Source organism: Gymnodraco acuticeps, unplaced genomic scaffold, assembly GCF_902827175.1.
Source record: "Gymnodraco acuticeps unplaced genomic scaffold, fGymAcu1.1, whole genome shotgun sequence".
Lineage (NCBI taxonomy): Eukaryota > Metazoa > Chordata > Actinopteri > Perciformes > Bathydraconidae > Gymnodraco > Gymnodraco acuticeps.
Window position 1 is genome coordinate 3,678,834 of NW_022990441.1, and position 21,977 is coordinate 3,700,810.

The window sequence follows — 21,977 nt, forward strand, 5'->3', positions numbered from 1 at the left end:
TTGCTCCGACTATCTTAAATGCTCTCTCCTTCACTAGCTTCCTCTTCTTTTGTTTCTCATTGTGCCCATGCAGACGCCAGAATGTCAAATGATAGGAGAGGAGAAGAGACAAAAACAATGGCCTCCATTTCAAGGGAAGAACAACAGTGACAGAACATCTAATTACTCTAATGAGCTTACGCCAGGCACGCTGTGTGAATCCTAACCAGTGTTTCCAAGCACCCATTGACATTCTGCTCCTAGACAGAAGCCAAAAAACTGGGGTGAAGATAGTGGAAAAGGAAGGATATGGTGAATGAAGAACAACTCAGTTAGGGAGATTCGGCAGGTGGGGAGCGAGGAAAAAGGGTGGAGAGAGGGAGGAGGTTTGGGTCAGAGGGAGAGACAAAGGGTGAGGACTATCTGCAGGGAGCACAGAAGGGGGCATTTGAGGAAACAAACAGCCACTTGTTTGGAGTGAAGAGAGGAGCAATTTCAATTATCATTAGCTATCCCATCACACCAAGTGTAACCCAAAGTCACTCTGTTGGACCTGAATGGCAGAGCGTCCCGGCTCTTTCTGAATCTTTGATAGAGCACGTTTCACAATCACTCAAAGACATCACTCAAGTGGAGGACAGTGGCCTTTCTTTTCACCGCGCTTATGCTGTATCCGCTGTCTTCTCTGACCTTTGAAGTTGCAGAAAGTGTACAAATGAGTGTGTACCACAACATGGAACCACCCTACTTCACCCACAACCACAACTACTGCACACAAAAGCCATTCCTCCACATGTTGTTAGTGGCACTCTGGATGCAATGTCGATTCAATCAATACTCCCACAAGGCCAGCCACATGCCCAGGACTGCCGAGCTAACAAGAAGGCTTGTGTGTCTGATGCACTTCATGCATGAACACACACAAACAGAAAAAGGCATATGATATGTGCTGGCAAACGTTTGCTTGTACTATTGTGTGGAAGATATTGGTTTTTACATCAGGGTCATAAAGCAATAACTGTGCAGTGTTAAATGTTGGCAAAATTAAACTCATATATCTGCATCCGTCAGACAAAGTATTGTTTGTTCTTAAGTTTATCCGCACACATGTTTTTAAGTGACTTTTGAAAGTCCTCCAGTGGAAGATTTTATTGAATGACCTCTCGCAACAAGGACATCCTTTGTGACGTATTGTTAAAGAAGGCAAACTGAGACTAGTTACACACTACACAGCATAAGGTGTGTCAAGTAGATATATTGTTACAAGAAAAACAGACCTTAATCTATGTTCTCAGTGTATTCCAGTGTTAACAACAGATTTAACAGTTTTATTATATTTGTAAGAGCCCACACTGCAGAGGATTCAGTCAAGAAGCAGGACTGTACCCTTGGTTTTTATACTGAAGCTATTAAAGGACCTTGGGATCTGAAATGTGTATGATCATCAAACATGACGTTAAAAAAGAACATTGTGAGTAACTGTTGCTCTAAGAATGAAGAAAGAAATGGTGGGTGGTATAATAGTTGGGCGGACAGAAAAAGAAAGGCCTTTACATTTTGCAACACGGGAAGCAAATAAAGCGTTATTCTTTCAAATTCAAATCGGGTAAACTGCTGCTTTAAGTTAATTTCAGGGTTTCAGTCTGATTTGAAATGAGGTCCATACCGATCCAATTGTAAATATTAGGATTATGTCTGTAAACCTCTCACACTACGGGATCATTTGGCCAGATAATTGGTTTAAACCAGCCATATATTTGGAACACCCCAGCAATTGTCGGTAGTGCGTATCTGACCAATTATCCTTTAGTGTATTAACCAGCTCAAGCTTGCCAACTGTAGTATTTTTCATATTGTATGTTTTCAACATCAGATTACAGTAGATCAAGAGGGCTCTTTTGAGTTAATGATGCTGATCACAGTTCCAATTTGCAGAGGAAAAAGAAAAAAAAGTAATACAAGTTGAAACAGGTCATCTGGTCCATAGCGACATGTCATTATGGCTTTTATAGTCAGAAGCTCACTCAGCTTAATTAGCGATTTGTAGACATTTTAAAAAAAAAAATGCTCTTCACTTGAAAATCAGCCCTGCAGCGTTTGAACTTTGACAGCCTAGCTTTACTCAGCCGCACATTGACTAGTATGATTCAGTCCTCATATTCATCATTAATCTTGTGTGAGTGTGTGTGAGTGTGTGGGTATTTTTGAATGACTGGACACATTATAGGGATACTGCAAAAAAGATTTAGAGTAAGATTAGCTAATTCGCTAACACTGAAACCAGTCCAGACCAACCATATTAACACAAAAGTAATGCTGCACGCAATATGTGGGAACTGGATTTATTAGTTACAGCATACATGTATTGTGTAAGGTGAATACTGGTATACATATATCAACTTTACACTTCTCTGAACAGGTTCTAATAAAATCAGTTTCAATAAACCACATAAAGCAGCAAATCTTTTTGGAAATAATACGTATTTTGGTGGTGCTCGCCTAAACTGACCTTTAAACCACGCGACAATTCTGGTAGTGCTTGGCTTGCCAAAAATAGGTACACATGCAGAAGCTAGGTTTTTCCAAATTAGATATTTTGTTGCATAGGATTAAAGAGTGTGCAAGATAGTAAAAGTTATGAATTTGCACACTGGAATCAGTCGCAACGTATTCAAGTCAGAAGTAGAGGGAAGTAATATAAAACACCAGCAGAGCATCACATTGTTACATTTCTATTCATCGTGTACTACTTTGCTTTCTTAGTTTTACATTCATTTTGAACCCTACGTTGTAAAGTATAAAAAAGATGATGGACTCATGAATGTCAATTGGAACAAAACTTAACACCTGTTAACAGACCTCGACAACCTACCAACAGCACGACACACGAGTGTCCCATAGCTGGTCAGTCTTTGTTGGATACTGGTCCTCAGAGGAAGTGTGTCAGACATTGATACCGCAAAGGTCAATGCGTCTGAGAGACAGAAATGCCAAGGGGCCACATCTCTAAATTGGCATTCACAACAGCCAAAAAACCTTTGCAAAAAAACAACAATTCTGAGAGTCCATAGAGGTTTCTCAATACTCTAATTTCCCCTCCTCGACTCCTCCGGTAGTGACCCGGAAATGGATTTCAGCGCGCCATGTTGAAGGACATCTCGTTTCTCTAAATGCACATTGAGGACCGAGCATCGAGGAGGCTCTCTGGAGGAGCTCTAACCGAGGAGACACTGATGGGTAAAATATATATCACTCAGTATAACAGGCCTGCATTACTCTCTGTATTTGTATGCTGTAGTTTAGTAGATATCTACAAACAAAGAGTCGATATTTTTCTAAGACCATTTAGTGCTTCACATAATAAAATACACAACGGCTGTAGCCTGATTATGCTTTAGGAGCTGTAGGTGTGTGTGTGTTATACAGTGCGTAGATGCGGTGGACAGACGGGCTTCAGTTGGTTTGGTGTCCTATGTTTACTTTTAATACTTGTAAATACAACTTTTGGCCCGTAATTCCAATTCCCCATTTCAGCGACCAGAGAGAGGGGGGGGGGGGATATATCCAGTCTCTGATTGTGTTACGTTATTATGAGAGTGCTCTCATACTTGTTTGATTCTGAAATTGTATATTATTATATAAATATATGTGTGTGTATATGTCCGCATCTGTAGCCTGTTATTGTCTCATTATACCGCACTGTCAATTAATTAACCCATTTAATCCCACATTTTTCCCAGACATGAAAATATCCAAATCTTGTGTCATTAGTAACCCTTTGAAAAAATCAATCATTGTTTTTTAAAAAACTCATGGAAAAGTAGTTGAAATGTTATGTTTTATGGCCGGTCACAATTGTAACCGGTGGGATTATGTGTTGCCGTGAAAATACATATATTGAATTAGCATACTTCTCCAATGCAGTCATCCAAATGTGTATACATCCCAGCCTAGTTATCTACACATTTAAAATTCTGTCACTGGCAATCCCCATCAAATTCTAGTTAGACTTTTTACACATCAAAATTCCTGATACAACACCAATATGAACAACCATCAGCGTTTTTCAACATTTCTATTTTAGTGCAACATGTATTGAAACATTAATATTATACATCTGTTGTTAAATTTGAACTTTTACAACTGTACAGCCAGTTGTGTGATTCATTCACATTGAACATAAAAGGTAACATTTAGAAAAGGTAGCATGTAGAATAGGTGTCCTACACAAAAATGCAATATATATATCATAGGCTTTAGAACCAAGTGCACGATTAGTTTGTGCATCACTATTTTGAACTACAATCGACTGATTGATTAACTTGAACTTCTTTTCCAAAACATTCCAGTCATTTTGGACTTTTCCCCTTTGTCATGGACTTGTCCTTTGTACTTCATCTCCACAGCCTTTATTGGGTCTGCTTTGTTTTTTTTATAGCCTCTTTGCATTCACTTATAGTGCCCTTTCTACTGTCCATGGCAACAGTAGCTGCCAGCAGAGATCTCCTGCCCTGGCTCAGTGGTTTTGTGCCAAACTTTTGCATAAGTGACTGCGCCACTATCTTTGAGAAGGTGAGCAGATCAATGGTCCCTCTCATAATGTCTCTGTAAAATAAATGGCTGTTCACAAGTGCACTGTTGAGAGACCATGCAAAGATGGGCCACCACCACTTTTTAGACCTGATCGAGATATGGTATCTTGATACCTGTTGGTCATGAAGGTCAACACCACCCATGTGCTCATTGTATAGGTTGATGCATTTTGGTTGTGGGACTTTGTCAAATGTACGTTGCTCCTTGTTCCATCTCTTGACAAAGGTCTCACTGTATTTCTCCTCCATGTTTGTTGCCACTGTGACAACATTATTGTCTCTCCAACGGACCAGCAACTTGTCTCCTTGGGTCAAAACCTCAGATGTTCCCCGAGATAACTTCATGAATTCTTTCTGGGGCTTGAATGGGACATCAAACAGACGATTTTGCCTCATTATTCCAGAGCTCCCATATCTTCTTTTTGTCATTTCATCAAGGAGTCCAAGAGAAGTGAAGAGGTTGTCATGGATGAACTTGCAACCTTGAGGCACCTGAGCTTGCTCTGCAAGACCAAGGACAACACTGGGTCCCTGACCTAACCCCGTCTCAGGGAGGAGAGTGTGGGATCCACCATATGGCTCCATGTGATGCATGTAACCACTGGATGAGGCAAGGCTCCATAGCTTGTAACCAAAGCGGATTGGTTTACCTCTTATGAATTGCTTACATCCATGGCGACCATAGTATCTGATCATGCTCTCATCCACCGACAGCCATTCCTGAAATGGCATGACTTTGTATGACTGATTGAGCTCGGAGAAGATGGTTCTAACTTTAAAAAATGGGTCGTCAGTGATCTTTGTGTTGTCAACCACATGAATTGAGGCCATTATTTCATCAAAGCGATTTCTCCGCATTGCATCTGAAATGCTTTCATTGTGTACATCACTGTCAAGTGACCAGTACATGTGTCTTCTTGGAACAGAGCTGTACCCAGAGGTGATAAGGATCCCATAAAATGTGAGGAGCTCCTCCATACTCAGATACAGTTGCTGGTCCTTGGTCTGGGTGGAGTAGAGGTTGGACATTTCAATGGTGATCTCTCTTAGGGTAGGTGGATACATTAGTAAGAAAACATCCATTGGATCAGGGCAACTTTGTTTTATACATTCTGCAGCATTTGGGCTGTATACTATGTGTTTTGGAATAACAGTGGAGGCGGGCCTCTTCGATCGTTTGAACACTCGATCTTTATTTTTGACAACCTGCAGCTTTGCCCTTGGCTTTTCTGACTGGACCTTCTGGCTCATAGAGGTCACTGGCTCTTTATCATGAACAGCGGAGGGGGGTGTGGAAGGGGTAGTGGTGAGGGGGATGTCATCATCATTGATAACGTTGTTCCTGTCATGATCAGTTTGCTGAAGTTCAGCATATGCATTCAACAGCTTGGCTGGCAAATGGCCTGACTCCCCCTCATAGTCCATATCTGACCCATCGCTATCACAATCACTGAGGAAAGCATCTTTCTCAGTTTGAGGGATAACCGTAATGTTGCATGCCTTATCAGGGCTGTCACCTAGATCCAACATATCCAGAACTTGACTCAAGGTAAAGCTAAAAGAAACAACACATTAAGAAATTAGGTTAAAAGACTATGTATGTGTAAATGTATGTGTATACCTAGATGCACTGTGTTATCCCGCCGGTCACTATTGTTGCCGTCAACATGTTTACTCTTTCTGTTTCCACATTAAAAAAAGTTAAGTTATTGCAAATGCATTTATCAATACTAAATACCTTAAAGATTATGTTTACCAAAAATCATTGTACTATGTTTACGTTAACATTCTTTACTAACCCTTTTTCTGGGATCTTTGAGGCAGCCACCCTCTTCTCTTGGTGCAACCAGGAAGTAAACAGCTCAAGTCATGTGACAATTTACACTAAACATGTGACACTGCACATTTCATTGAGACCTTTTATTTATCCAATATTTTCTGGAAATACATTGATATATAATTCAGTAACATTTATAGAGCCTTATAAGTGAAAATATGTTTTACGGTCACTATTGTGACCAATGGGATTAAATGGGTTAAAAGTAAATATATAAGTCATCATGAACACATCTGTCCATCAGACAGAGGGCTGCTGTGCCTCCTGTGATCATTGATGGACGTCTCTTTAAAATGACCGCTCAGAGGAGAGGAGTTCTCATTTCTCTAACCGCCTGCTGCTTCCCCTCCTCTCTCCTCGGTTCCCCTCCTCAGTCCTCCGCTCGCATCTCCTGTGGGCAGCACTAAGTCTCGAGGATAGGAATCGGGGATAGGAGTCGAGGAGGGGAAATTAGAGTATTGAGAAACCTCTAATGTCCTTTCAAGCCCGCAGAGAAGTGGTGTACATCTGTTGACTACGGTAGTTAATGACAGAGCAATGCGAGCGAAAACAGGGCTCTATCCCAGAGGAGTCGTGAGCATTCATGTGGACGACCACCCTATAACAGGTGTGAGATGGGGCTAAATGGAGAAAAATGATGTCCAGTCAGGCGGGCAAGATCCTGTCCCCAAGCAGTTGTTCAGCAGTGTGATCTACAGCACGGGTCACCTGTCACTTACAACAAGCTGCAGCACACCCAAACCCAATTCACAAAACATCAGTGCAAGGGAAGATTAATCATTGGGTTAATATGATGAGGCGGCCTCCTCTCACCTCTGTGCAGTGTCCTTATAACACTTAACTTTCAATTCAGAAAAAAAGGTATGAAATACCCTGTGGAGAATACAAGGCATGAGCTAAATTCTGTGTTCAGTCACCCGTGGGTACTGCAACTATATTATGCACAATTATCTTTGAGACTCTAGCTCATTAAATACATTATGTTGTGTTTGGCATGAAACCTCCAGAAGTGTAAAAGTAAAGAGCAGCTTTAAGAAACAGCACTGGGAAGAAATCTATGAAACTGAAGCTTTTAGAACAGGGGTGGGGAACCTCCGGCCCCCGGGCCGTATACGGCCCGCGAGACCATTTGGTACGGCCCTCGAGGTAATTTATAAACGCACGCAAAAAAGAAAAAAAATTAAGAAATCTAGACCGCAAACAAATTAAACAAGCGAGTGCCTGTTTTTCCTGGCCAAGGTCAGGGTCCTTGAACACAACACGAGCCTAACGTGTCATCACGTGGTATATGTCTCCTCTGGGGTGCAGTTATGCCTGAGAGCACCGGAACGTCGCTCCGGGTCTTCCAAAAATTGCAGTACCCATAAGGAGCCGTACACAATACATGCCGCAGTTGTTGCGTTGCTGTGTCTTTAGTTGAAAGCCAGTGGCGATCTGTTCATCTGTCATACTGATCGCCAGTATCAGCTAGCTATGCTAACACATATGAGAAGCTTTTTCTACAACCAGTGAGGTAAAGGCACATCTTTACATGATCATTATAGTTATAAAAAAATAAGAGAATAAAGTAAACAGGTATAAAATATTATATGACAGTAAAAAAAAAGTTGTTATTAATAAACAAGAATACAGTTTGAAAGGGGAGTAATTTGTAAAATATCCATAAATAAAAATAAAATCTTCTTACAGTTCTGTTTCATATGGATGTTGAGAGATGTATCCATAGATCTCCTAATGTTGCTCTCAAAGTGCACCAGATTGATGCTTTTAAAAACAAATCTTTTCAGACCCCCCCACACTTAAATCATGTTCACATGGATAGGAAACTACATTTACACACATGTTGTGTCCAATATCTTTCTGTTTGGGTGGTCATGCCACAACCGTGCACATGCATGCATGCGTGAGTCATGGTAAGATATCTGGATTAAGAGGTTGCTTTTTCTTTGCACAGCATGAAAGAAAGGCAAAATTAATGGGCTGTGATTTTAGTATTTTTAAGCAGAGGTCAATCATTTGTACGGCCCTCGGAGGAAGTTGGAAACATGTAAATGGCCCTTGAGGGGAAAAAGGTTCCCCACCCCTGTTTTAGAACCATCGCATTCATCAGCAGATAAAATGTAGCTAAGCCAGCTATATCTAAAGTGCTGTTTGGGGTACTACAGTAAAGAGGTACGAAAAAGGTAGCATCGTAACTTCAAGATACAGGGTATCTTTGAATTACAATATCCTAGACTATAAAATAAAGATGTTTGTAGATTTACAAGAGAGTCATATATGTAGAGAGCACAATTGTTGTTGTTAGAAAAATGCCATTATATTCAAGTAGATGCCAATAGGGCTGTACCCGAATATTCGACTATTCGAATATTCGTTCGTTGGCCAACTATTCGGGTTTCAATTTCATTATTCGGATATTCGTATTTTATTTTTACTAAATGTATGCTATCAATAAAGGAGAATTGCCATATTCTTATACTATATTTATACTTTTGAATTGCACTGTTAAAATGCGGAAATATATACAATCTCAGCCTGTGCTCCTGGCATCGCGTTCACTCACAGTTACGAACGCAAACGGCACGCTTCACCTCGCTTCACACACCTGAACACAAAATGCCGAAGACTTCCAATAGAGTCTGGCTGCAGACCGCAGCAAGGAGGCGGATCGTATAGGAGCGGATCGGGCGTTTCCTAAAGGGTTATGAACCCCGCCCCCACGTATTTCTTAAAGGTATATGACGCTCTCTGTTTCTGATTTATTTGAATGCTTTGAATGAATCATAAACGAACTTTGAAAAATAATAATTATAATTAATTTGCATAAAGAATGAAGAGTATACAACCCACAGAGAAGACAAATTCATAAATTGTAGGCATATTATGTTTCACTGTTTGTGCAGTACTAGTAATTATTATTCAAATCAATCAACTACGTTTTATGGAAGATATTGCTGTATATCATTTAACAACATGAGTAGAGGTTTCTGTACACCTAAAATACTGAAGTTTAAGTTACTGTCCTGATGTGTATCATTCATTTGTTCAGGTTGTGTCTGGTGGTAAGATTAATAAAAAAATATATATAGTACATACAAAGAGGAAAGTCTTTATTAAACAAACATGTTATTCTTGGAAGGTGCCTCCAGCATCATAGAAACAGTCAATGCTGCAGAATCCTGCCAGCTCATCTTCCGAGTACATCCCAGAGAGTTGTCCTCCGCGCCCATGTCCCCTGTAGCCTTCCGAGTTTTTGAATGAGCTTTGATATTTATATTTTAATTGGATTTCTTATTAGTTTATGCAGCTCAAGGGGTCACATAATTTGTATAATATAACTTGTGTTTTTGCTTATCGATATTAGGACGTTTTTATTATGTTACATTCTTTAACCTGTCTTTAATAGTGTTAGGTGAGCTATTAAGCATGTGTTAGATGACCAGTGACTCTTCTCTAATCCTATTACTTTACCACATGTCTGATGATGCCATAACTAATGTTACATAATTATAGAAGACACATCCGATGTGTTATTTTTACATATTGATTAGCAGCCGACATTTACTGAAAGGATGCGTCCGTCTCTCGTCTGATTCATTACAACTAGTAGTTACAAACTGTTACAGTTACAACCTTAAATCAGTACCGCACATCTTATTACTCAATTCAACCAACCAAGCTAGCCATGTTGTCTATCCGAATCCATACCATATTATTTGATTAAGTTACAGTATGTAGGGCAGGCCTACTTATATTTCCAAGATAATACAACAGTACACAACAGTACACTAGCATCATGCTAAGTGCTGGTTAGCATCACAGCATATACGCTAACCTTAGGTCAATTAGATGATCAGCTTTGGTAACACAAATCAGTATTGTTACCGAGCCTGATAATCTATTGACCTATCTAAATTTAACGTTATTACAACAGTAGAGTAGGCCTGGTTGCAAACGGGACTATAGGCCAACGTGTTTATAGCATAATGCTAAGTTAGCATTTAATACCACAAACATTTTTACCACATACAACTATTATTTACTTTATTAACGCTTAACGAGGTTGGACAGTCGATGTTGTACTTTGATAACGAGACAATTGTGTGTTAAGAAAAATGACATTACAATAAATATAAACATGCATCTCTGGAAAATACTATTACCACTGTTTCAACTTGTTGTTCGGCCATCGTGAAAGAACGAATGACTTATTCTGCGAGGATTTATAAAAGCAGCTGGAATCCCTTAAATTGTATTACTGCCACCTACAGTATGTATTTCTGCTGAGTGTCATTATTCTATTGGATAAAAAAAATTAGGAAACGCCCCTATACGATCCGCCCCTATACGATCCGCCTCCTTGCTGCGGTCTGCAGCCAGACCCATCTCAAGACTTCAGCTGTGTGGGACCATTTTAAATTGGACGACGGTAAGAAGAAGGCAGTGTGCCAAATATGCGACAAGAAACTGGCCTACCACGGTGGCACAACAACTCTAAAAAGTCACCGGATGCTGTAAGTACTAGCCTAGCTTAGCTTAGCTGTTGTCAAGTTGCCATGATGAAGCTGCTTTATCCGCCGTTTAAACAGTAACGTTACACATGGTAAAATCGCGCTCTTACTTTGCTTGGAAAATAGTTGCAAGCAAGCAACCGAATTGTTTTTTTATATTAGTTTTTCAATTTTATCCGAATAGTGAAAATAATAGGAGCAATGTGGGAACATCTGGGGCTAAGGCAATTATTGGCATACAGTTCGTTCATTTATTTTTCGTTCTTCATTTATTTAAATACTGTTTACTGTATCGGTAACAAGTGTTACACTGTTAGGCCTACTGTTACGGCTATGTTATTAAAAGTATTGTTGTTATAACAGAAATATGTGTTTTGTATCTTCAGGTTGTAAAACGTTATAGACGGAATTTGGAACCAGATTTGGTCCCCGGGCGCTGCGCTGCGGCTGGGTTAAATGCAGAGGACACATTTAGTTTTAATGTATGCGAGTACTGAGACAATAAATAAATATAAATCGTAATAGTATGCTCTTTCTGCGCTTCTGCTTAACAGCGTGTTGTCAGGTGTCTCGGAGCGTGTTATGAATTTTTTTTGAAATTGTTTTACTCTCTCTGCCAGAGGGGGGAGACAAAGAGTCCACACTCCATCTTTAAAACATTTTTTAACAAACGACATCGTAGCTACAAAGCCTGGTTGTTAAAATAAAGTTCAACCTTGGAAATACATTCCTACAAAGAAAATTGGTCAAATCCTACATTTGGATGCTAATTAGGAAATACTAGAATACTGGTGCCAATAGACCATGGGCACTTGACAATGCCAGGCAACTGACTTTAGAGGGTGTGTGGCATCACATTGTAAACTGATGCGTATCAGGGTAGTGGTTGGCTGACCAGCTTACAATAAAAAGCAAGAATTACATGTTTTAATGTGCTGGCAGTTCACTGCAGGGGGTTGGTGGATCTAAGCAGGTTCTTGACAGTGTCATTCACTGGCCAGGAGATGCTAAGAAATGTTCCTCTTGCTGCTGTGTCATCTCAGGATATCTGGAATTGAAATATGCCTGTAGGAGAGTGCTTTCTTCACCGTTATTGACCAGAACCATTGGGGGGCTTTGAATGTAGCCGTGAACCCATGGAGGTGTATCAACATTCAGGTATTATTACATGAAGGGGGCAAACTCCTGTACATGGTGGCAAAAAATAAGCATTTCGCATTTGAGGGAGCACATAGCAGCACATGATTTTAAAGGACCCATAACATATATTTCACATTCAAAACTTTATTTTGAATTATTTATCATCTTCTCTCACAGATATTCATCTCTTATTAGACCCAAATTGGCACTCATTTAAAGCCGAAAAAGATTTACTGATCGAGGACTACGTTTGACAACTCATATTTTCCAAGCTTTATAAAGCTTTAGATGCATATTGCACTAGCACCATAATTAACCCCATGCTCATATCACTGCTCGTGTTGAGAGCAGAAGGCAGCTAGGAGCCCTCTTCCTTTTCCTACAATCAGGGTAAACCATACCATCCCTGCAGTATAATCATCGCAACATTGTGCAGGGGAACTTGACATGCCTCTAATGAGATGTCAGCAAAAGAAGGCAGAGAAAGCTGCTGAGTGTACTCTTGGCTCAATACCTGTACCAAATGAAGTGCCACTTTGTGCAGATATAACCCTATTATCATAGCCTTTAATTATTGTAGTTTTACGGATATTCAATGCATTTAACATATGTCCTTAACCCTATTTCTCTCAAGCAGGGGTCTCAATGTTTGTATGTCAAGTAACCTTAAAGGTGACATGTCATGCTTTTCCGGTTATTACCCGTCCCCTTGTGTGCTATGAAGGTTTTTATGCATGTAAACGGTCTGCAGAGTCACAAACCCTCAAAGTACACCCTGTAGGGCAGAGGTGCCCAGTACGTCGACCAAGGTCGACCGGTGGACCGTGGGGGCAATGCTGGTAGATCGCGAGTCATTCATAAAAATAAAAAATCCAGCTCCGTTAAAATAGACAAAACAGGTTTTGATCCCTCCTCCCTTGGCCTCCCTGCCACTTAATTCAGGAGTTTACTTGATTGACAGAAAAAGCGACCTATCGCTTTCCAATCTGTTAACCCAGAATGCAAAGCGATACAAAATCAGTCATGTGCCGGGAAAACTCAAATTAAGTTAAACAGACAAACAAGAGACAAACAACAAAATGAGTGCGGGACCGAGCAAGAAGCTAAAGACAAACCACTTCCACCCAGAATGGGAGGAAGAATATTTGTTTGTGATGTCACATTCAAAGGTTATTTGCCTTATTTGTAAAGCAAGCGTCGCTCTGCCAAAGAAAGGTAACGTGGAGAGGCATTATCGGAGTGTTCACAAGGCATATGACAGCGACTTCCCTCCGAGTAGCGAGTTGAGAAAGAGAAAGGTCATGTATTATTGCTACACAAACATTATCTCGCAGTCTTAGTGTCGCCAACTCGTTTCTAACATGCAAAAAGATAAACAAATGCGTCTATGGTCGGATCTTTCCAATCGAGACGAGATCTCTCTCCCCCGTCTGTGTGCGAGGGGGCGGGACAGTTTTACACACACTCGGCTGCTACATGCAGCAACACACGGTGGGGATGGCGGAGAGAAGCGCTCCAAGGTGTGGTTAAATGTTACCCGTCTTGAGGTGGACAATGTTCCTTGCCAAGAGTGTTTAGCATGTGGGCGGTAACACGAGCAATTTGTCTAAACATTTAGCAAAAGTGCTCCACATTCAGACGGAGGAATGCACCGGGCTCGACTGTCTTTCTAGCAGCTCTGTAGCCCCATCCACGAGTAACGTTTCCACGTCAGGTGTTATGTATGCTAGCAGCAACACACGGAGTTAACTAAATTATACAAACATGGGTTAATGATTAGAGGTAACTGAGTTATTTATTTTGTTAAAGTTTCAGCTATTCTGTTTACAGTTCTGTCATCAGATTATTTAATACGATTTGTTAAAACATTGTTGTTTCTTTTGATGTGAAATATTATTTATTTAATTTAAATAAAAAGCAATGTTAATTTTGTAAACAATTTGTTAAGTTAATTTAATAATATATGTATTTTTGAATCAAGTATTCATCTTTATTGTCTTCATTGTTAGTTTCCACATGCCTAAAACAACCTCAAGCTAAATCTAAAAGTTGATGGCTAAATAAGAGCGTTTAAGAAATTGTGCAAGGCATACAGGAATAGTCGATTAATCGTTTCATTAATCGATAGATTAATCGATTATCAAATTAGTCGTTTGTTGCAGCCCTATTGTAGTTATCCCATGTATAAATAAAACGTGTTATTCAGCAACCCTTGCAATTTGGGATTTTATTTTTGGTTGGTAGACCTCGGTGAGCTGGTCATTTCAAAAGTAGCTCACCAGCCAAAAAAGTGTGGGCACCCCTGCTGTAGGAGTAAAACTCTAACACAGAAAAGACCTCCCCAAAACGCCTTGTTGGAGATTTCTCATGTTCTTCCTGGGCATTATGACATCTGAATACCCAGTAGCCACGCCCAGAGCTATGACCAGGCTGATTGGTCCAAATTAACCAATCCACAGACTTCCTCACACACACACTCAGTGCAGGCAGCTCTGCTGATTTCTCCTCCCTGGCTGCAGGCTGATAACAGACAGCTGGGTTCGAGGCGAAATTCTCTCTGCAGAGCCATTCTCACAGCGTTTATCAACCTTTTTCTTACTCAATATCAAGCCACACTTATTGTTTTTACTTCGGCTGTGAGTTTGTGTGTGCTCAGGATGAGTTTGGCTGTGTTTCGCTAAACAAGGAAACAACACCTCCACGGAACTCAGCGCGATTCACAACGTCCCAACCAATCAGAGCACACTGTGCTCACAGGGAGGGTGGGGGCTGGAGCTATTGGAGCTACAACGAGCCGTTAAAGGCAGAGAGTGAAATTCAGTGAATACACGTAGTTTACAGAGATGCGGTATGAGAAACCAATGTGAGTTTGGAAAATTGCACAATATAAATCTAATCTAGTATACCTCAACAATGGAATTATGATCAGTGGAAATGGCCATGACATGTCTCCTTTAAGCTTAAATAGAGATGGAGCATAGATAAGTATCCATTGTGGATGAGTGCCACACATTCTATTCTATTTTATTTGTTTTTATTTGTATTATGTATCAGTTTTAATGTGTTGCACTGTTGGAGGAGCCTGTTACCTAAGATTTTCATCGACATAACTACACTGTAGCTATGTAGGAATGACAATAAAAGCCTTGAATCTTGAAATTGAACAGTGAGCTAGTATAATTCAGATAGCTCACGTGACTGCACAAGGACTTATGAGAAGCTGACATGATTCTAGTGTGAATCAAATTGTAGTTTTGTTTTTGTGAACAGATTGACCTTTGCTAATGATGTATTGGATTCCTGTTAAAATGTAATGTGTCTTTTTCATTTTAAAATGATTGAAGACAATCCAAACAGCAATTTCAGGAAAGACCCACTCTGTAGAGAAAAATGCAATGCTATCTGGCTCTTAATCGACAGTAGACCATAGCAAAAGGAGTATATAAGAAGGGTCACTGATCTAAAATAAACATTTAGATATGCTTTGGTAATTTGTATAGTGCAAGGTTCGGCCAATAAAGCCATTACATCTAAAATTGAATTGCTGTAAACGTGGACTTGTGCAGGAATGTGTTTGTCAGAATCAAAGGGCAATCCTAAATGTCTATCAGTGAAGGGCCTGTGTCTCTGGAGGGCAATTGTCCAATGCACTTGACCCATAATGCACTCTGGCTTCATTAAGTGTGCTTTCTGTTTTAGCACAACTTGGCCAGATAGCCTCTTAACAACACACTACATTTTGCAGAAGACCCAGAGGCAATCACACTAAAAAATTATTCATTATGGCATCACTAATAAACCTTTGTACTGTGATGAAAAGCCAGGGATAAAAGAGGCCTTACCCCTTCAGGGGGCATGGGCAGCAAAGTGTTCAGAGTCTCCAGGCAACAGATGACAATTTATCTGAGATGCAAACAATAAGATATTATGGATTATATTCAATTGCAAATTTGAGTGGATCACCTGCTGTGCAAACATCAATATCAGATGAATAACACACAAAATGGTTTCAATGTAAATGTGGTCAGCCTCACATGACACATGATAAAATTGGCCTATGCTCCCTGTTGAGAAAATCTTATCAACTATTTGTCCTGCTTATGAAACCAATGGCACTTGAATATCATTCAACACAAATAACAGGGTTCCTGCAGGTTTCACCAACTCAAATGTAAGACTTTTTAAGACCACTTTGAATAGAATTGATGACCTATTTCACGGCTAGAAAGTACGAAGGAAAATTGCTATGAAAGAAGAAACGGGTCCCATAATTACTTACAAAGTAAATGTATTCATGTTCAACATAAGAACGATGACTGAACATAACAGCATAACAGTACACAGAACTGTGTTGGCGTGTTAGACAAAAAGTGTGTGTGCATCCACAGCACCTCCGCTTTTAAGGTTGACGTAGACCCAAACGTCACCCGGAGGTCCCCTGATGTTGTTGCGGGAGCTGCTGCACTAGCTAACGCTGCATTAGCAAAACAAACACTAATTTTGTTTGCAAAAGGTGCAGTGGGCTTCAAACACGTTCCCCTCCACTGGTTTCAACCAAGCACTAAATTCAATGTTTTCCAACCAAATACGGTTGAACCTTATTTGTAAGTAGATTCGAAGATATCTGAGTTTCTGACTGCCGCTAGCTGAAGCTTGGTTGGTTGCTAGGTTACTAGCTGGGTGTTCTCCGATACGGGGATGGGGGAAAGAAAGTTAGTGATTCCTAGTTCCATGTTGATTTATTTCAATACAAATTGTTGGGGGGAACTGAACGGCTATTACCGTACTGGTTACTTTGCAGCCGGGACATTTCCCCCAAAACACATTTAGACGTGATCACAACACAGAAGTACCTTTCAAATCCGATAATTTTTAAGACCTTCTAAATCATATTTAAGACCTTTCTTATTTTGTTGATCATATTTAAGACTTTTTAAGGCCTTAAATTCTGATTATCAAATGTAAGACTTTTTAAGCATTCCCCGTAGGGGTGTAACGGTTCACAGAAGTCACGGTTCGGTTCGTACCTCGGTTCGGGGGTCACGGTTCGGTACGGTTCGGTACAACAAGAAAAAGCAAAAAAAAGTCCCAAATGCATAATTCCAGGTTTGTTGTTATTTATGTTTGAACAGTAGTGCAAGTTTCAGTTTAAAAATAAAGAATTCTAACATTTTGAATAATTAACTGTATTAAACAGTTAAAAACAAACCACACACACTCAGATGGCCATATTATCTATAATGGCTGATGTCAAACAAAAAGTTTTCATCAAGCTGTAAAACTAAAAAGAATGTCTTGAAAATATTACATCCTAAATAATAAGAACGTGTTTCAAGAGCGCAAAGTCGTTGAAAAACATATGCCAAAAGCTTCCGTTATTTATTTTGGTCTCTCGGCTTTCATGTCTATTGGCTTCTTAAAGACAGCGGGGATCAGCTGTTGAACTGCTGTTGTCTTTTGCAGGGCTCCGGTGATTGGCAAATCTGGCTGATGCCTTCTGATATGATTTAGCATGTTTGCCGTGTGTTACCATTAGCATAGCGCACCACTGTAGAACAACGGCGACACACCGTCCTCGTCCGATCCACCACTCGTACACTCCATCGTTATTGTAGTCCACAGGGAACCCGAAATGTTCCCACACAGCTGATTTAAAAGAAGCAGGTGGGTTCTAGCTCCTGTGTGTTATCTGAAATCGCCATACTAACTTTTCTTCTTCTTGTATTTTGTTCGTTTTGTTGTTGTGTTTCTTCTTGTTCTTCATTTGTTGTTTAAGGGCGGCTGGCAAACAGCTTTTAGGCGCAACACCGCCCCCTGGATTATATATAGTGTAGTGGATACTGCCCTGAATGACAGACTTTTTTCCCACTCGTAAAAAAAGGCGTATTCGTCGTGTGACTGCGTGTGCCGAACCGTGACGTCCGAACCGTGACGGTACGGGACGAATACGGATACCGTTACACCCCTAATTCCCCGTCTCTCTGCCAATCACAGAGCTGCACAGTCAGGCTGGTTGGGGTGCGGGCCTGTGGTTGGGGGAGCAGAGGGGGGAGGGTGGGGAAGTTGTGACGTTGACCCTGCTTTTATGTGTGGGAGTTACGGCCCGTCTACACCGCGGCGTGCGTTGAAGCTTGCCCGCGGGCGTGTCTGAAACTCGACCAACAACCAATCACATGAATCTCCCGCCCCTGACACACAAGCAGCGGTTTGATTGGCTATGCTTGTACTGGCATATGATTCGATTGGCTGACGCTTCTGCCGAGGCTTCAACAGTTGAACATTGCTCAACTTTTGCAGCGAGCCACGCCAGCAAAGCTCCGCGTTGCTTCCCACAAAGCAGTTTGGCGAAAAGTGACGTCACCCCATCAAAGTGAATGGTGAAGCTTTCAACGCAGGCCGCTGTGTAGACGGGCCGTTACGGCCCCTACACACGGCGGCGTGCGTTGTCGCTTGCCGGCGGGGGGGGGCTGAAACTCTACCAACAACCAATCACATGAATCTCCCGCCCCAGACACACAAGCACGCGGTTTGATTGGCTAGAGCTTGTACTGGCATATGATTCGATTGGCTGACGCCTCTTTCGAGGCGTCAAAAGTAGAATATTGCTCTTCTTTTGCAGCGAGCACCGCGAGAGAAGCTATGCTTTGCTCTCACAATGCAGTTCGGCAAATCGTGACGTCACCCCATTCAAAGTGAATGGGCAGAAGCGTTGAAGCAGCAACGCACGCCGCCGTGTGTAGGGGCCGTTAGGGAGTAGAGTTGAGTGTGATGATAAACCTGTAACATGTGTCCGTGTGCGAACAAAGGAGTTATTAAACCCCGATAACTTGAAGCCTGGTTCCGACTCCCTTTGTCGAACGTTACATTGGTGTCAGAAGTGACTTTTTCGAACGAAGGACGTCTGTCCTGACGGGAGCTCGTAACTGCGTCACGGAGTTAGCCGGTGAGCTAACGGCAGTGGTGACTGGTCATTAGGGGCAGGCACAGCCCCACCTAGTGTCAGCAGAAAGTATTAAAAATAATGATTACAAAAAAATAAAATAAATCTGATTCGTACGGAGCCCTGGAGAGTTCATTGAGAGAAAGATAAATAAAACGTGGCCACGTTTTACTTTTTCGTTCGCACGAGTTAATAAAGCGTGGGCACGAGTTAATAAAGCGTGTACACGAGTTAATAAAGCGTGGCCTCGTTTTATTTGAATTGAGGGATTCCTGTCCGTGACTCACAGTATCTGCTGCCCACAGCTGTTTTATAGAAGGAAAACCTCCTTCACTTTATGAAATCTCTGTGGCACCAGTGGCCTGTACTACGAAGCAGGATTTGCTATTTAAACTATTCATTCATGAAGTATGACGCTGTGCTATCAGCACGCGTCTCCATGTTTGTGATTGGTCAAATGTTGGTAACCCCGTCCCTTTCACATGAACGCGCTCTCAGCCGGACAGAGAAACCCTGGTTGATTTACTGAGTTGATAACCAGCTTCGTAGCACCGCTTAGCGACATCACGTTTGTTAGGGTTAGTTAAGCTGGGTAAATCAAACATATCCAGGGTCTGTTGAACTGGCTTCGTCGTACAGGGCACTGGAGGCAGTAACGTGTAACCCAGCAGAATCTGAGAAGAGCAGCATCAGCTGCAAAGATCTGTGCCTTTTACTGTTTACTTCACTGCGTTTCCCTTCATTAGAACCGCTGAATAGAGATCGAGGCTGCTACGTTTAACCACACACACATCGAACTACCAGAGTATTCCCCCTCGTTTTATGAAGGAGATGTCCTGTCACCGGGGCGCATGGTGTGTGTGTGTGTGTGTGTGTGTGTGTGTGTGTGTGTGTGTGTGTGTGTGTGTGTGTGTGTGTGTGTGTTGTGTGTGTGTGTGTGTGTGTGTGTGTGTGTGTGTGTGTGTGTGTGTGTGTGTGTGTGGTGTGTGTGTGTGTGTGTGTGTGTGTGTGTGTGTGTGTGTGTGTGTGTGTGGTGTGTGTGTGTGTGTGTGTGTGTAGTGTGTGTGTGTGTGTGTGTGTGTGTGTGTGTGTGTGTGTGTGTGTGTGTGTGTGGTGTGTGTGTGTGTGTGTGTGTGTGTGTGTTGTGTGTGTGTGTGTGTGTGTGTGTGTGTGTGTGGTTGTGTGTGTGTGTGTGTGCCGATGGAAGGCTGACAGGCAGGTAGGCCATCCAGTTACTTTAGCCGGGCCGGCTAAAATGATTGGTCGTGCTTTTTACAGTGCTACGGCTTCCAGAGATAAAAAAATGTATGTATTTATTGTCAAAGCATTTAATATATTCATTGCTATCGGGACATTAAAAGCATTCCATGGAATATAACAAAAAGTGTTTTCTGAAATAAATTACATACCCCATTGAATTATGACTGAAGATCGTCAGCTGTCTTCCTCTCCCGGGTTGTTCCTCGATACGTAAAGGCTGCAGCACCTTTGACAACTTCTCTCTCTATGACCCGTATCCACACCCCTGCTGAACCTGCTGGGAGACCCCCTACACACCAAGTGAGTACCCTAGAAACTGAACCTAGAAACCACCGCCCGTGTACCGCCGGATGCCACTACTGTGAGAGGAGAGAGACCCGGGAGAAGGAGCTGCTGGAGGAGGACATCGTCTGTGCTGCAGCTCGACAAGTTGAAGAGGTTATTTGCCGGGAGCTCCAGACAGTGGACGTGGCAGAGTGGAAGCAACAGCAGGAGCTGGACGCAGACCTACAGCCTGTACTGCAGTGGGTTGAGGCGCAGCAGCGGCCACCGTGGGAGGAAGTGGCAGTGTTCTCCAAAGCAACCAAGGGGCTGTGGTCTCAGTGTGAGGCTCTGCGTCTGTGTCAGGGCGTACTACAGCGTGCGTGGAAGGAGCCAGCAACGGGGGAGAAGAGATGGCAGGTGGTGGTCCCGAAGGGTCTGCAAGAGGCTGTACTCAAGGCCATGCACGGAATGGCAGACTCTGGGCACTTTGGCGTCACTAAGACTCTCCGGCGCCTTCGCCAGGGCTGCTACTGGGGGCAGTGCCGGAAGGATGTCGTAGACTTCTGTCGCCGCTGTGACCCTTGTATAGCTCGTAAGGGCCCCCCTGGTCGTTCCCATACTCCGCTGCAACAGTTTCCCATTGTCTACAGGGTGCAGCTGCCTCCCAAGGGGAGAAAAGTTGTGCTCCACAAAGACAGGTTGGCCCCGTACAGAGGAGTCGCTTCCCCACTCTCGAAATTAATGAATGCAGCCTTGAAAAATGAACTAAATGCATTTTCCCATTAAAACAAAAAAGGCAAAATTACATCACTTTAGTTTTCATTAGCCTGTGTTATCCAATCGACACATTTGCATTAAAAAAACATAACACTCTTTTGTTTGTTTACTTAGTCTTTAATAGCTGCTCTAAATGGGCGTGTCTATCTATTTATAATATTTCTATCAGTAAAATTGCCAACTTGCACTGGCTGTCGGTTTTGTTAGCCAGAGAGTCAGCGGAAGAGTGTAAGAAAGAGTAGATGTAAGCGCAACGTGTGTGCCAAGGACTGGCATTAAATCAACTGGCACAGGAAAATTAAGATGCAAAAATACCAGAACAACAAACTGAGAGCGGCGACAGCGAGAACAAAGCAGTGAATCAGAGGAATTAAATGCTTATTTCTAAATGTTTCAAGGCGGTTATGTTCTAAAGAACATATACACGTCACAAACACCAATTATTCTGCAACACCTTGCAGGAAGGTGCTGGACATTGAGTAAATATAACCAAATCGACCCTTTATCTAGCAGGAGGGAGACGGACAGGGTAAACACTTAAGCACATAAAACACACAGCGATTTAACAACCAGTTCTCCGCTGCTTTGTATAATAGAGATACGCTAAAGGCTGCCTGTGCTTTGTTATCAGATGAACAGGGGCGTGACAAAGTGGTGCTTAATTGACGACCTCGGAA

At 41.9% G+C, this 21,977-nt stretch overlaps 2 protein-coding genes across 5 annotated transcripts in view; both read right to left on the bottom strand.

The window, feature by feature from the left end:
• grik4 (glutamate receptor, ionotropic, kainate 4) overlaps positions 1-21,977 on the bottom strand; it is a 329,869-nt gene that overhangs the window by 289,523 nt on the left and 18,369 nt on the right. The gene's annotated exons all lie outside the window — the stretch shown is intronic.
• LOC117552235 (piggyBac transposable element-derived protein 3-like) lies at positions 373-6,101 on the bottom strand. The gene is made up of 2 exons (XM_034225576.1): positions 4,686-6,101; positions 373-402 (listed from the first exon to the last, which is right to left on the bottom strand). Exons 1-2 carry the CDS (start codon positions 6,099-6,101, stop codon positions 373-375), a joined length of 1,446 nt encoding a protein of 481 aa, XP_034081467.1.